Source organism: Tiliqua scincoides, chromosome 3 (assembly GCF_035046505.1).
Source record: "Tiliqua scincoides isolate rTilSci1 chromosome 3, rTilSci1.hap2, whole genome shotgun sequence".
NCBI lineage: Eukaryota > Metazoa > Chordata > Lepidosauria > Squamata > Scincidae > Tiliqua > Tiliqua scincoides.
The window spans coordinates 186,669,498-186,683,718 of record NC_089823.1 but is presented as its reverse complement, the minus strand read 5'-3'; the positions used below and the strand labels follow the sequence as shown (position 1 = coordinate 186,683,718).

Here is a 14,221-nt window from a genome sequence, read left to right as displayed (position 1 = left end):
AAACGCCTTCTGAAAGTCCAGATATATAATGTCCACGGGTTCTCCCGCATCCACATGCCTGTTGACCTTTTCAAAGAATTCTATAAGGTTTGTGAGGCAAGACTTACCCTTACAGAAGCCATGCTGACTCTCCCTCAGCAAGGCCTGTTCGTCTATATGTTTTGAGATCCTATCTTTGATGAGGCATTCCACCATCTTACCCGGTATGGATGTTAGGCTGACCGGCCTATAGTTTCCTGGGTCCCCCCTCTTTCCCTTTTTAAAAATAGGCGTGACATTTGCTATCCTCCAATCTTCTGGTACCGTGGCTGTTTTGAGGGACAAGTTGCATACCTTAGTCAAGAGATCTGCAACTTCATTCTTCAATTCCTTAATAACCCTTGGGTGTATGCCATCAGGGCCCGGTGACTTATTGATCTTTAATTTATCAATGAGGTCTGAAACATCTTCTCTTTTAACCTCTATCTGACTTAACTCCTCGGTTAGGCGGGGCCGTTCGGGCAGCGGTATCTGCCCGAGGTCTTCTGCCGTGAAGACAGATGCAAAGAACTCATTTAATTTCTCTGCCATCTCTAAGTCTCCTTTTATCTCCCCTTTCCCTCCCTCACCATCCAGAGGGCCAACCGCTTCTCTGGCGGGTTTCCTGCTTCTAACATATTTGAAGAAGCTTTTATTATTCCCCTTAATGTTGCTGGCCATGCGTTCCTCATAGTCTCGCTTGGCCTCCCCTATCACCTTCTTACATTTCTTTTGCCACAGTTTATGTTCCTTTTTATTCTCTTCATTAGGGCAAGACTTCCATTTACGGAAGGAAGCTTCCTTGCCCTTCACAGCCTCTCTAACTTGGCTGGCTAGCCATGCGGGCACTCTCCTGGATTTAGTGGAACCCTTCTTTCTTTGCGGTATACACCTCTGCTGGGCCTCTATTACTGTTGTTTTAAGCAGCCTCCATGCACTCTGGAGAGATTGGACTCTTTTTACCCTCCCTTTCAACCTCCTTCTAACCAGCCTCCTCATTTGAGGGAAGTCCGCCCGTCGGAAGTCAAGGGTTTTTGTTAGAGATTTGCCTGGTATTCTTCCCCCAACGTGCACGTCAAAACGGATTGCAGCATGATCACTGTTCCCCAATGGCTCAGTAACGTTTACATCTCTAACCAGGTCCTGCGTACCGCACAAAATTAAATCCAGAGTCACCTGTCCTCTGGTGGGCTCCTTGACTAGCTGATCTAAGCCACAGTCATTTAGCACGTCAAGAAATCCGGTTTCCTTATCGTGACCAGAACACAAATTGACCCAGTCAATATGAGGATAATTGAAGTCCCCCATGATTACAACCCTGTCCTTCCTTGTCACCTCCCTGATCTGTTTCCTCATTTCAAGGTCCCCATCCGATTTCTGGTCTGGAGGACGATAGCACGCCCCCAGTATTACATTGCTGCACAAGCCTGGTAATTTAACTTAACTTCCTTGGTAAGTTAACTTTAAAATAACTTCCTCAGTCAGACTCAAACTCCCAGCTAAATTTTGTGGGATCTGGAGCTTTTCCACCAACCATGACATCAGTCCTTCTGCAACCAGTGTAGCCAGGAAGGGGCCATTTCCCAGTTGGCAAGTGTCTCCTTTCACTCTGGAATAGTCTCTTATTGGCTTGGAAGTGGTGCTAGAGACTTGCATACTAATTGCCACACTAAGGGGGCTTAGCGTATCTATTTGAAGATGGATTGTACTGGCATAGGAGTGCATGTTTAGGATTCATTTGATGCTTCTAAAGTGGTAGATGCACGCTCAGTTCCAAATTCCATTTTCAGATCTACATTTTGCCTCAACTAATATTAATATGATTGCTACTTTCTAGTGAATCTTTGGCAGAATGGAAATAATAATACTCTTTTGTTGCTGTACAATATTTATATAACAAATAATTCAACTCAAACAATATATATTGTCAAATGCTATGGTTCCCTGCCTGTCATCCTTTCTCTGGTGTTTGTTCCACATTTGTTTGTTTGAAGGTGAAGTGCAATACACTCTGTTCAGGAGTGTAAAAGAAAAAAGCAGGTGAGATACAGCACTGTCTGATGTCGAATTAATTAAGGGGCCTATTCTCTGCCCTTCTGCTTACTTTGTTCATTGATCCCTGCTCTTATCGTGATTTGCACCTATTAAAATGTGATAATATTTTAATGATATTACAGATATTTTAATGATATTAAAGATATGCGACTAGCCCTACCCAGCCGATCTACCAACTATGACTTGCCATTCATCATATTTATTAAAATAATGGATAAAATATTTCAGAGAATTTATGGGATGGTGGCCATGTTAGTCCTTGCAGCAAAATCAGCAAACGAGTTTTGTAGCACCTTAAAGACAAAACAGTTTCTTTCAGAACAAGCTGTCATGAAGGACAGTCCACTTCAACAGGTACATGAAGTGAGCAGTTTTATATACATATATGGGGATAGTGATCCAGAAAAAAGTTTTGGGTTCAGAGGGCTTTGTGATTGAGGATTTAGGGGAGAGCACCAGGATGAGGTCTCTTGTTATCTGGTGTGCTCCCTGGGGCATTTGGTGGGCCGCTGTGAGATACAGGAAGCTGGACTAGATGGGCCTATGGCCTGATCCAGTGGGGCTGTTCTTATGTTCTTATGTTCTTAGGAGGCAATTATTATGTGAAGTACAATGATGATTCTCAATATCTAAATTTAGTACCTTCACCTCAGTCTGCTGGCCATGCTGCTATCTGGGTCCATCACTTTTAAGCTAGGGTGTCTGGCTTGCTTTAAGAGGAAGAAGGTATCTAAGTTGCTTGTTAAGTGGATCTGATGGGAAGAGATGGTGGTCAAGGATTGTCTGGGGAGTGTGGCTGCTTCACAGGGCAGTGCAAAAACATGTCTCAGCACTGTACACGGCCTCAGGATGAGTTGTTTTGGTGCCCTACTTGCTGCCATACTGGCGAAATGAATTGCAAAACTGGTGCAGACAGTACTCCCTGCCTTGATTCATTTGCAGTTCAAATGAAAGCTAGTTACATGCTGAATTGAGGGCCAAAGTATGTATGACATTTAAAACATTAATAGCCCTAATGAACTCAGCTTTTCTTTAGTCATCAGCTTCTGAACAGGGCCCCTGTAAATGAGGACTGTGGCAGGAGGTAGGATTAAAGCCCCCCTACCCCTTGCCATATTCCCTATCTGCAGGGACCCTGGATCTATTGACTAAAAAAAAATAATAATACTTACTCAGATTAATAATGCTTTAAACATCACATGCAGTTTAGTTCTGAGTGGCTGTCTTGGAATTTGCCCAGTGCAGGCAGGCATGCCTTTAGGATGATTTCAAGAGGTAGTGATAAACCACAGACCAAATGCTAAACGCCAAAGATGAAGATGCTAATCACCCATTGCGTATTTGTATTGCATTTTTTTTGCTTAGGTTTTATCTTCTGAACTGAACATGTATGAATCGCAGAGTCAAGAATACAAATATGAAATTGAAAGACTTGCCAACGAGCTTCTGAATGTCAAGAAAAAATACCTCACTCAGAAACGCAAGGAACATGTAAACAAGTAAGAGACAGTACTGTAGCATCAACATAATTCACATATGGGACTTTTGAAAGTCTTGTAAGAAATTGGTGTATGGTGTAGACCAATGTTTCTCAAACTGTGGGTCGGGACCCACAAAATGGGTCGCGAGACAATTTCAGGTGGGTCCCCATTCATTTCAATATTTTATTTTTAATATATTAGACTTGATGGTACCATGATATGTGACTGCATTTGGGGAAATGTTATAGACCTGTACTTTTAACAAACTACTATTTGTTACTATCTGTACTTTTAACAAGTACTTAAAAGTACTATCTGTACTTTTAACAAACTACTACTACTACATTCTTTTAACAATGATAGTAAAGGAAACTTACTCCTGGGTAAGTGTGGGTAGGATTGCAGCCTAGGGTAGTAAAAAATTTTCCTGCTTGATGCTGTCACTGCTGGTCATGACATCACTTCCAGTGGGTCCTGACAGATTCTCATTGCTAAATGTGTGAGAACCACTGGTGTAGACCATTGATTCCCTAGTGGTTCCCCAGAGGGTCCTCTTTCCCTCCCCACAAATACTTACAGGTCTCAAGTCCTACTTGGACTTTGGGAACCCTGAAAGTCAGAGATTTTTAACTATTTTCATCTCATGGCACACTAACAAGGTGCTAAAATTGTCAAGGCACACCACCAGTTTTTTGACCATTGACAAGGCACACCATGCTGCTGATAGAGGGCTAAAATCCTCCAATTGCCCTACTAATAAATGCTCCTCCCCAAACTCATATGGCACACCTGCAGACCATCCATGCACACCAGTTGAAAATCGTTGCTGTAAGTATTTGTGGGGAGAGTGAGGGGAGGGGAGGGGGCAGCAACATGATTGGAATGTGGCCATGTGCAAGGGAGTGATAATAGAATTCAGATCTTGTGTGCTCCCTGAAGCATCTGGTGTGTCAGGGCAGCAGAGGAGGATAGCCCTTGCCTTCCCGATAGCAGAGTGGCAAGGGAACGCAGTGAGATGGCACAAGAAGCAGGCAATCCCAAACAGAGCCAAAGAAGAAGACACAGGCTTGTTTGTTGCAGAAGCACGTATTGGTAAAAGGAGCAGGCAGAAGAGTAATCAGTCAAACGGTCCAGGAGTCAGGGATACAGGAGGTCACAGTCACGAGAAGGCAGTCGAAAATCAGTACACAAACCAGCAGCACGACATGCAGAAACTCCACCACAGCAACCCACATTTGGTGTCTGTTCTTGCCCCTATATATACCGGGGCCAGCCAATCAGATTAGGGCGACCTCATAGTCACAAGACAGTCATGTGACCCACTCTTATTGGCTGTCCAGTGGTGCATTGCACCACTCCACCATAGCCTACGTGACTCAGCATTCATCTCTCCCTGAGTCACATGACTCCCACCTGCAACAGGTGCAGTTGTTTACATCAGCTGTGCTGCTTTGCAGACTGTTTCACACCAGGCCCAGATATCAGGGCCTCCTGTCACATCCTGGCTAATAACGATCTCAAACCTGGGATGTCAAAAACCTGACATGGTGGGCCACTGTGAGATACAGGTTGGACTAGAAAGGCCTTCAGCCTGATTCATCAGGGCTCTTCTTATTTCTTATGTGTAGCTACTAAGTTCTCATCCCGGAGAAGGGTGGCAAGTGTGTGCCCTTGTCCTGATATGGGCCAATGGTTTTTAAGGGTGTCTTTGCAGGGGATGTTCTTGTGCTCCAGTTCAGCAATTTAATACAAACCTAGAAATGAGGGAGACACATTAGCAGAATGATATAGTACAGAGCTGCTTAAACCGTGGCCCAGGGGGCCAGATCTGGCATTCACTCTTGATTCAGTCAGATAGAGATTAAAAGAGAAGATGTTTCAGGCCTCATTGATAAATTAAAGATCAATAAGTCACCGGGCCCTGATGGCATCCACCCAAGAATTATTAAGGAATTGAAGAATGAAGTTGCTGATCTCTTGACTAAGATATGCAACTTGTCCCACAAAACGGCCACGGTGCCAGAAGATTGGAGGATAGCAAATGTCACACCTATTATTAAAAAGGGAAAGAGGGGGGACTCGGGAAACTATAGGCCGGTCCGACTAACATCCATACCGGGTAAGATGGTGGAATGCCTCATCAAAGATAGGATCTCAAAACACATGGACGAACAGGCCTTGCTGAGGGAGAATCAGCATGGCTTCTGTAAGGGTAAGTCTTGCCTCACCAACCTTATAGAATTCTTTGAAAAGGTAAACAGGCATGTGGATACGGGAGAACCCGTAGACATTATATATCTGGACTTTCAGAAGGCGTTCGACACAGTCCCCCACCAAAGGCTACTAAAAAAACTCCACAGTCAGGGAATTAGAGAACAGGTCCTCTCATGGATTGAGAACTGGTTGAAGGCCAGGAAACAGAGAGTGGGTGTCAATGGGCAATTTTCACAATGGAGAGAGGTGAAAAGCGGTGTCTCCCAAGGATCTGTCCTGGGACCGGTGCTTTTCAACCTCTTCATAAATGACCTGGAGACATCACGCGTTTACTCGCGAGTATCACGCGTTTACTCGCGAGTAGGCGAACTTGCCTTAGTCCGTGGGAAAGGTCAGGCTGACAGGAATCCAGTGATACCAGAATGGTCCTGATCCAATGAATGCAGGCCCCAAAAACACCTGAGAAGGAAGTCCCTCCCTCCAAGCAATACAATACAAATGTATTGAGCCCTGTGGAAAGCGAAACTAAGCCTCACGGTTATGTTTACTCATGAGTAAGCAAACGTGCCTTGGCTGGTGGCCAGGCCAAGCAAAGGGGATTGTGAAGCCACCAGAATGGTCCTGATCTGATGGAACTGGAGCTCAACAAATGCTTCAGAAGGCAGCCTCCCCCCCCCCCCACTAAAAAGGATCAAAACAGAGGCTTCAGCTGATAAGGTGAACTTTTTTGATACTTGCAAAGCCAGGTGGATCCTGACAGTGATCTGGTTTGAACAGAAATTCTTAATTGAACTGGGCACTGGGTAGGGCTGAAAACTTTACTGATTTTGGAGGGGGGGTGTTATTGCAGGCAGGCTACAGAGGAAGTTCACTTGGAACAGGGCTGGCTTCTGCTTATTTATTATTTGTTTTACTTTAATTATTTATACTTTTTTATTTTAATTTGCCTGATGAAGTCATTTCCACCATGACATCACTTCTGGTGGGTCTTGGACAGATTGTCATTCGAAAAAGTGGGTCCCAGTGCTAAAAGTTTGAGAACTACTGCAATAAACAGCTGGGGGGGGGGTGACACCACTAGTGACTGAAATAACACCATCTTGTTATATATCAATCAATGTGCAATTTCATGCAGAATGTGTTCTATCTGTAAGTAAGTAAGTAAGTAAGTCTTTGTTCTATCAAAAGGTACAGCCAAAAAACCAGTGGGGGCTGAGTGGTACATCACCACGCCTACCACCCGGGGTGTTGCCCCGCGCACTGCATGGGGGTGTGACATGCCGGCATCCTGCACCGGGTGACACGAACCCTCGTGACGCCACTGGTAGAAAGCTAAGTCACTAGTGCACTTTGAGTGGTGCAGTTAATGCAACCTGTGCTGACGTCACTGTCAAGCAAGGAATTAGGGTAGGCTGAGCATAGAATGGGCATATTTCTAGATGTACTAAAGGAGATACAGCTCATCCCTGCAAAAGTCTCCTGCAGCTGTGTCATTCAGCTTGTCACTGAATAAAGTCAAGGAATAGTTTACACTGAATTGATTTTGGTTAAAAGTGCTTCTGCTAAACCAATGGCATGCTGCTTTGATGATATCTCCAGAATAGACAGCCTCTCCAGTGCAACAGAAGAGAATCTGCAGATACCACAGCTTCATCTCCCCTCCCCCCCGCCCCACACTGCCTGGCTATCTCCATCCTTTTCTCAGCCACCTCTCTGCCCTTGCCAGTCCATTCCTGTCCTGAGATAGATTGTTTTGAGTTTGGAAGTCAGGCTTGTATTAATTTATCCAATTACCTCTCAACTTTGGGCTTAATTTCTATGTTACTTAGATATCTATTTTGCTATCTTTTTAGTTAAACTAAAGTAAAACTGGTAAAGTGGTGACTTCTGTGATATGTGAGCAACATGTACAGCTAGCCTTCCCCATTTCAGTAGTGTGCACAGTACCTTGTGGTTGACCCAGATCCTCAAGATTTCCAAAATTACAGCTGTCAGTTGATCAGCACTGAAACTCCTTGGTCTAAAGGCTGAAGAACATGATACATTCTTAGTATACTACTTCAGTTGTTCTCCTACACAGAAAAACACATGTAGTGAATAAACCTCATGCAAACTGTGTTTAGATCGCCTTGTGTAGATCTTAGATCACATGTCTCTTCTGCACTACATACACTTTTGACTGTATATCTGGTCTTAACCTATCTTGGCTCTGTTCTTTAATTGCCTGGTTAGAGTTTTGCAATCACGTTTTCCATCCTCTATATGGGTCACATGTATATATTTCAGCTCAGATAAAATGCATCAGATAGTCTTCCTGTTCTGTAGTTTTACTCTAAGAACCTTCATCAGTATCCCTATTCAAAAATACAGAATTTGATTTCAAACCTCCTTTCTTTAGCTTAATCACATTTAAGCAGAAAACTGTTCTGATGACTGAATTAGCAAAGCAGTCAGAGATCAGAGATGACCTTTGCCCATCTCAAATGGCATAATGCTGCCTTGATGTTTAGAATTAGCAACAATTGTTCATGGCTAATGGCCTTCCTGGAGCTTTATGATCAATACACAGTGCTACCATAATGTCTAACAATCCATTTCCAACAGCTAAGTGTCCTTTTGAAAACAGCTAAAATCTTTAGAATTTGAACCCTGGGTTTTGCTTTTCCATTTCGTCCCTAGTAAGGAAGAAATCTGTCCCACTGTATTTTTATCTCTTAATGTTGTTTCCTATGACTATTATGTTTTAAAAAGGTAACAGACCATTTTTAAGGAATAAACTCCTGTGTACAGGCAGCTCTTGATTTACACGGTCTTGATTTGCATCTTTTCCAATAGCACAATTTGTGGCACCATCTGATTTGCACTGGCTCATTTTTTTAATATATGCACCAATTTCCAAGATTATAAACCCTACATAAATTGAGAGCTGCCTGTACATGTATATGTATAATGAAGTTCCATATTTGTCAGCTTTATGCAAAACCCATCATGAGGTTTATAAGCCTAGATTTTTTTTCTTATGCTCATCCTAGTTGTCTTTTCCTTTTTTCATCTGCGAGGTAGTTTTAGGGACATCTGCAGATTTTTAGCCACACTTCCCCCCCCCCCAAAAAAAAACCAGCTTTTATTACAATATGAATAAATTTGAATTCAGTTTTTCATGATTTTGGTATAATCTGTGAATTTTTCCATGTAAATTAGCTGTCAAAGTGGGATTACCACAAGGCCCTCTTGCCTTTTGGAGGGACCTGCACAGCTCACTGTGCATTGGCCATTAACCCAGGAGGAGAGGCTCTATGTACGACTCTTATAACAATCCACCCCTTTTCTTTCTGCAGTGTCCCAGCCCTGAAGTTACTTCTATGAGGGCATGCTTGTACACAGAGGTATTGGGGAACAAAGATTTTGAACATCACCACCAACTCCAGGACACTGTTTAATAATCTGTGTTATAGATGGCTTCAGACACTTTTGAGGCTTTAATCTAGCCGACACAAAGACCGAAGAGGTTTTTTTGGTCTTGTTAATACAAAAATGGATGGCATTTCTGTACTTGTGTTGAGCACTATCACACTGCAATGATCTGATGACTTGATTAGGATGTTTCAGCTCATTTGTGCAGTGATATATCTTAGTTCATAAAAACATACCCCTTACAGTGCTCTATTGGGGGACTCCTCCATCATCTCATTAAATAGTTGAGTGAATAGTTAAATCATGTTCTGTTCTTTTAAGGCTGCTAAATTCAAGCTGTGACTGTTCATCCTATGGCTTAAATTCTCGAGGCTATAGCTGTTGGTTCAAAGTTATATAGGTAGTGTTGGTTTTGTATTAAAAAACAAACTGAATCATTATCACTAGGAGTCTGTTAAACGTGCAAATGGCTAACACAACTTATTCATTAAAATCCAACAAAGGAAAAATATCTCCCTTTTTTTGCCTTTGATGATTTCAGCCTTTCATTTGAAAACAAATTATCATTTGGAGCAGCAGTACTAAGATTAGAAATTCCAAGTGACAAACCTTACACTTTTTTTGCTTCTAATGAAAAATGCTGACCGTTTCGAAGGGCTAACATTAAGAGAGCTCATTTAGTTCTAATTTTTAATAATTTTGCATACCATCAGCAGTCACTTAATTAGATCCAAACAGACATCTCATTGTGGCTGTTTAACTTAACAGGCTTTCATCAACACATTTTTAATGATCTCTTGATGGAGCAGTTGCATCTATGAAAACTTTCTGAACTTCTGGAAGTGTTATCAAGAGATATATTGTTGTTACACTATTTAACTTTGTTTATTTTGTTTCTCCTACCTCAAGGGAAAAGGAGAGAACCCTGAGCAACATGGAGCATGACTTCACAGGACAGAAAACAAGAGTTCCACGCTTCACTGGAGGTGGCTTCCCGCTGAGCAACCCACCTCCCAAAATTGTGGCCTAAGGAGTTGTGTTGTCACACTGTGTCATCTCTTCTGGCACCTCCTGCTGAACTGAAATGTATTAGAGAATATGATTGCTTGTGAAAAAACTTGTGGCAGAAAACTTCCTAGAGATCAGTGTCTGAAAGAGGCAGTACTCTAGATGGAGCAGGCATTGTTGTTTGTTATCTCCTATGACTCAAATGCTAATCATAATTAAACCAACCCCACCACCCTTTAAAATCAGTGGAGCAGAACAGCAATAAGATGCACTCATGTTTCTGTTTTGAAGGTTGCATTTCTAAGCACTCTTGATGAGAAGCAAGTTCAATCAAAATCACTGAGGCTTACTTCCAAGTAAATAATGTAGGATTGGTTGTTAAACTTGCAATCAGGCAACTTTTTAAAATGCATGCATTGCTTTGATCTACCTCTTCAAAAAATCTACCCTAAAACCCCATGAAAAATATCTAGAATGCTAATGTCCTACCTTTAAGAAAATATTGATATGAGAATTTGTTGTCCTGAACGAACAGCATTTAGTTTCGAAGGTATGTTATATAATGGGAATCAAACAACTACCGCCACCCCAAGGTAGATTAGATTTGTGTTCAACTCCCATTCTGGTGAGTGTAATTCTTTTTTAATATGCAGATGCCAGGTAGGATGCTAACATCTTTGACTGTAGTTAGACTGTATGTTGTGACCATGCTGTATTTTTAAGCAATTTCCTGTGTGCCAAACCTAGACCTTAAAAATAACCAACTTTTAACATTACATCCTGTTAACAGGAAGACATTGGGTTGGTCTGACAACATTTAACTATGTTTCCATATAAAGTCACACATGCCTCCCCACACCAAAATGTTTTCAATCTGAAAAGATTTAACTATCATTTATTAGGAAGCCATATGATGAAGTCACTTTGTGTGAGGCTGAAGGGCTAGTGGAAAACACTCAAAACTGTACAAAGTAAAATGTTTTGAAAGTTGCTTTTGTGTGGAATGCTTACTCTTGCCTCAGGGATGAAAAACTAGTCCAAAGAGAGATCTTGATAAATATTTTATTTATGGAACTCTGCAAAAATATTGATCTTTGCTTTCATGGAATGCATAATTAAACCTACTGTGCAAAACTATTAAGGTAAGTTGTTTTAATTCACAGAAAGCAGGGATTTATGATGTGGTGTTTTCTTTGCTCTTTTATCTGGATATTGAATTTATTAGAATTGCAGCTACCCCCCCCCCCCCGCTGTGCCACAGAGTGCATGCTGCATCCTGTTGGTGGGGCCAATCTCAGAGGTTCCCCTAGGTAAGGGAAGTTTTGTTCCATTGCCCAGGGGTAACCCTATGCTGCACAAATGAGTCTACTCAAATTTGTGCCAGTAATTGTGTTGATGCAAGTCTGAGTGGACCTGGGAAAGCAGATTGAGGCTATGAAGGGGGATAGGATATTGGCAGTGGCACTGCTGTCAATACCTCCTCATTTCTGGCCTTGACACACACCCTTCCCTGCCTCCGTTTCTGCCCCATTCCCCTCCCTGTCCCATTCTGTTCACTACGCAACCCTCAAGCTAACTTACCAGCTCTTTAAAACTTTTTGAAATGCTATTATTTCATGCGTGTAGTTTTATTTGCTTTCTTTAAGAAATTGGTTCCAACACTGTTCAAGGCAGATTGTAAAAACTCCTGAATCAGGCCAAGGAGTAGCTGCTTTAGCCTGGCACAGTGCCACCAAAGTCAACAAAGCTACATTTGTTTATATCAGCAGGTAATCTGGCATGTCTGTGTGTAGACAGGTGGCTCCTCCTAGGATATGAAGACATATGCTGACTTTAGCAGAATTATGTCTCTCTGGCTCCCTTTTTTTCCCATGTATTGACCCTTTTCCTCATGAAAACAGCAAAAGCAAAACTGAGATGTCATCTCAGATTCCTGGTGAGCTCACATTTTCCAAGGATGTTCGTATCGCTGTCCCATTTAATGCCACCATGATCTAGCTTATGATGAGCACTTTGATTTTAAGTTATGTCCCATTGATTTCAGTTGAGAGGACTTTGTCCTTAGTGAATGCTCAAGACTGCAATCTCAAGCAGGTTTAGAAAGTAAATTCTGCTTGAGTCTCATTTCTGAGGAAATCTGCATAGGATAGGACCAAGATGCAAAGTGGTTTGCTTCAACTGGATCATGTCCAGTAGATTTTAAGATTAGGTACATATTTATGTTATGCTGCAGAAGTCTTGCAACAGGTGCCTTGTGAACCATCCTCATATGGGAGCACAGTAGTGCTGTCATCATTTTGTTTTAAGGCTCAGTTCTGCACACTTTGAACAGTAGTCAGGACTAGAGGTCCTAGAGTAGATAAATCCTAGAAATGTTGGTTTTGGAAGGGCAAATTCTCCCAGTCTTCATCCTCCCCTTAACGTCCTGTTCCCTACTAGTGCAGTACTCTCTGCTGCCTACCTTGCTGTGCTTCTTTTTTCTCCTTCTTCCCCTTTCAGCACTAAGTGCATGCTGGTGCCACAATACTCTCTTTTCCTCCTTTCATTTCAGTTGGTTTGGAAGAGAAGAAGGGGCAGAATGACATTGTAGCAGTGCACACTGATTGTTTGGCCAGCATTGGGCAAGTAAAGAGGAACTATTGCAGCTTTCTCACCCCTTGACCAACTGGCCTCTTGAAAATGGGTCCTGTCACCATGATGGAGGCTGGGATTTGATGTGCGTTCAACTAGCTCTTGACTAGTTGAAGAATGTTGTTACGCTGTAATACATTTTGTCCTTGTTAAACTGTGTTTGCTCTGCAAAACTCAGACAAAAAAAACCATGTTGTGATATATAGCTATACTCCATTGGACTGACCCAAGTGAAACTGAATTCAAATCTTAGTTGCTCTACATGAAGCCGGTCTGCTTGAGTCAAACAGTTCAGTCTTCTGCAACCTATAAAAGAAAAATCTATTGTGAGCTTTTTCTTTTCTTTCTGTTCTTTTTTTTTTAACAAAAGGAGTTCCTAACTTTTATGACTACAAAACAGTTTCCACTCAGAAAACCTAAGCATCCCATCCATTCATCTAATTGTTTTAGACTATGCTTTAAGATCAAAAGCCACAGGATGGAATGTCCAAGGTTAAGTGTGGAGGTAACAGATTTGGTGTGGAATGGAACTACTGTGGTGTGCTGCCAATGTGGCAGCATGTGGGAAGCTGCTATGCGCCACTGTCGCCAGGCTGCAGCTTCGTAAATGAACAGATACATATTTCTAGGGCTGTCAATTCAGTGCCCTTTACAAGACTGAAAATTCAAATCAAGGAATATCAAGGGGAAAGGCATGCCAGTGTTGCTTGTCTGGTCAAGAGCTTCACTTCTTGTCTTCTCAGGGGATCTGTCTCATAATTTACTTCAGTGCTGCAGGATAAGTGATTTTCCATCTGCCTTTATCATCTGCCGACAGCCAGCCCTTCTGTGAGCTAGGGGTGCACATTTGTTTTGTGATGAATGGGGGAAAAAATTCAAACGGGGGTTCATTTTTCCTTGTTATGAAATGAATGCACACTGTACCACAGGAGATATCAATAGGGCTTGTGTCTGGAATCCCATTTTTTCCCATTCACCACACTTTGAAACAGAGGGGTTTATCTTTCTGGCCATATAGCAAGTCTTCTTCTTCTTCTAAGCTGCTTTGTGGAGGATGCCATGTTGACTATTCATACTATGCCAGGACAAAGCATCATCTCAAAATGGTGTGGTGATAATTTTTTTTCCTCATCCAGTGATAGATGAGGACTTAAAAAAAAAAAAAAACTTTTTAATGGTAGTCACTGTAAAATCAACAGCACTACAGCCCAGAATGATACTATATCCAAGTGCTTATATGAGTATTTAACATACAGGTTGTGTCTCATTATTCGCGAGGGTTCCATTCCCAGAACTCAGTGGATGGCAAAAAACACACTAAAGCAAATCTGTTCTTTGTGAAGAACAGTGAAGTCCCTTTGCTCCAGTGATTTAAAAATAGCCTTGCTGATCTTTTGAAA

At 42.0% G+C, this 14,221-nt stretch overlaps 1 protein-coding gene across 1 annotated transcript in view; it reads left to right on the top strand.

The window, feature by feature from the left end:
• The window catches only part of CFAP58 (cilia and flagella associated protein 58), a 121,551-nt gene extending 111,339 nt beyond the window's left edge, over positions 1 to 10,212 (top strand). Inside the window, exons 17-18 of the mRNA XM_066621467.1 lie at positions 3,439 to 3,572; positions 10,092 to 10,212. Coding sequence (XP_066477564.1) covers positions 3,439 to 3,572; positions 10,092 to 10,212 — 255 coding nt within the window. The remainder of the gene's footprint in view (positions 1 to 3,438; positions 3,573 to 10,091) is intronic.
• The last annotated feature ends 4,009 nt before the right edge of the window (positions 10,213 to 14,221 follow it).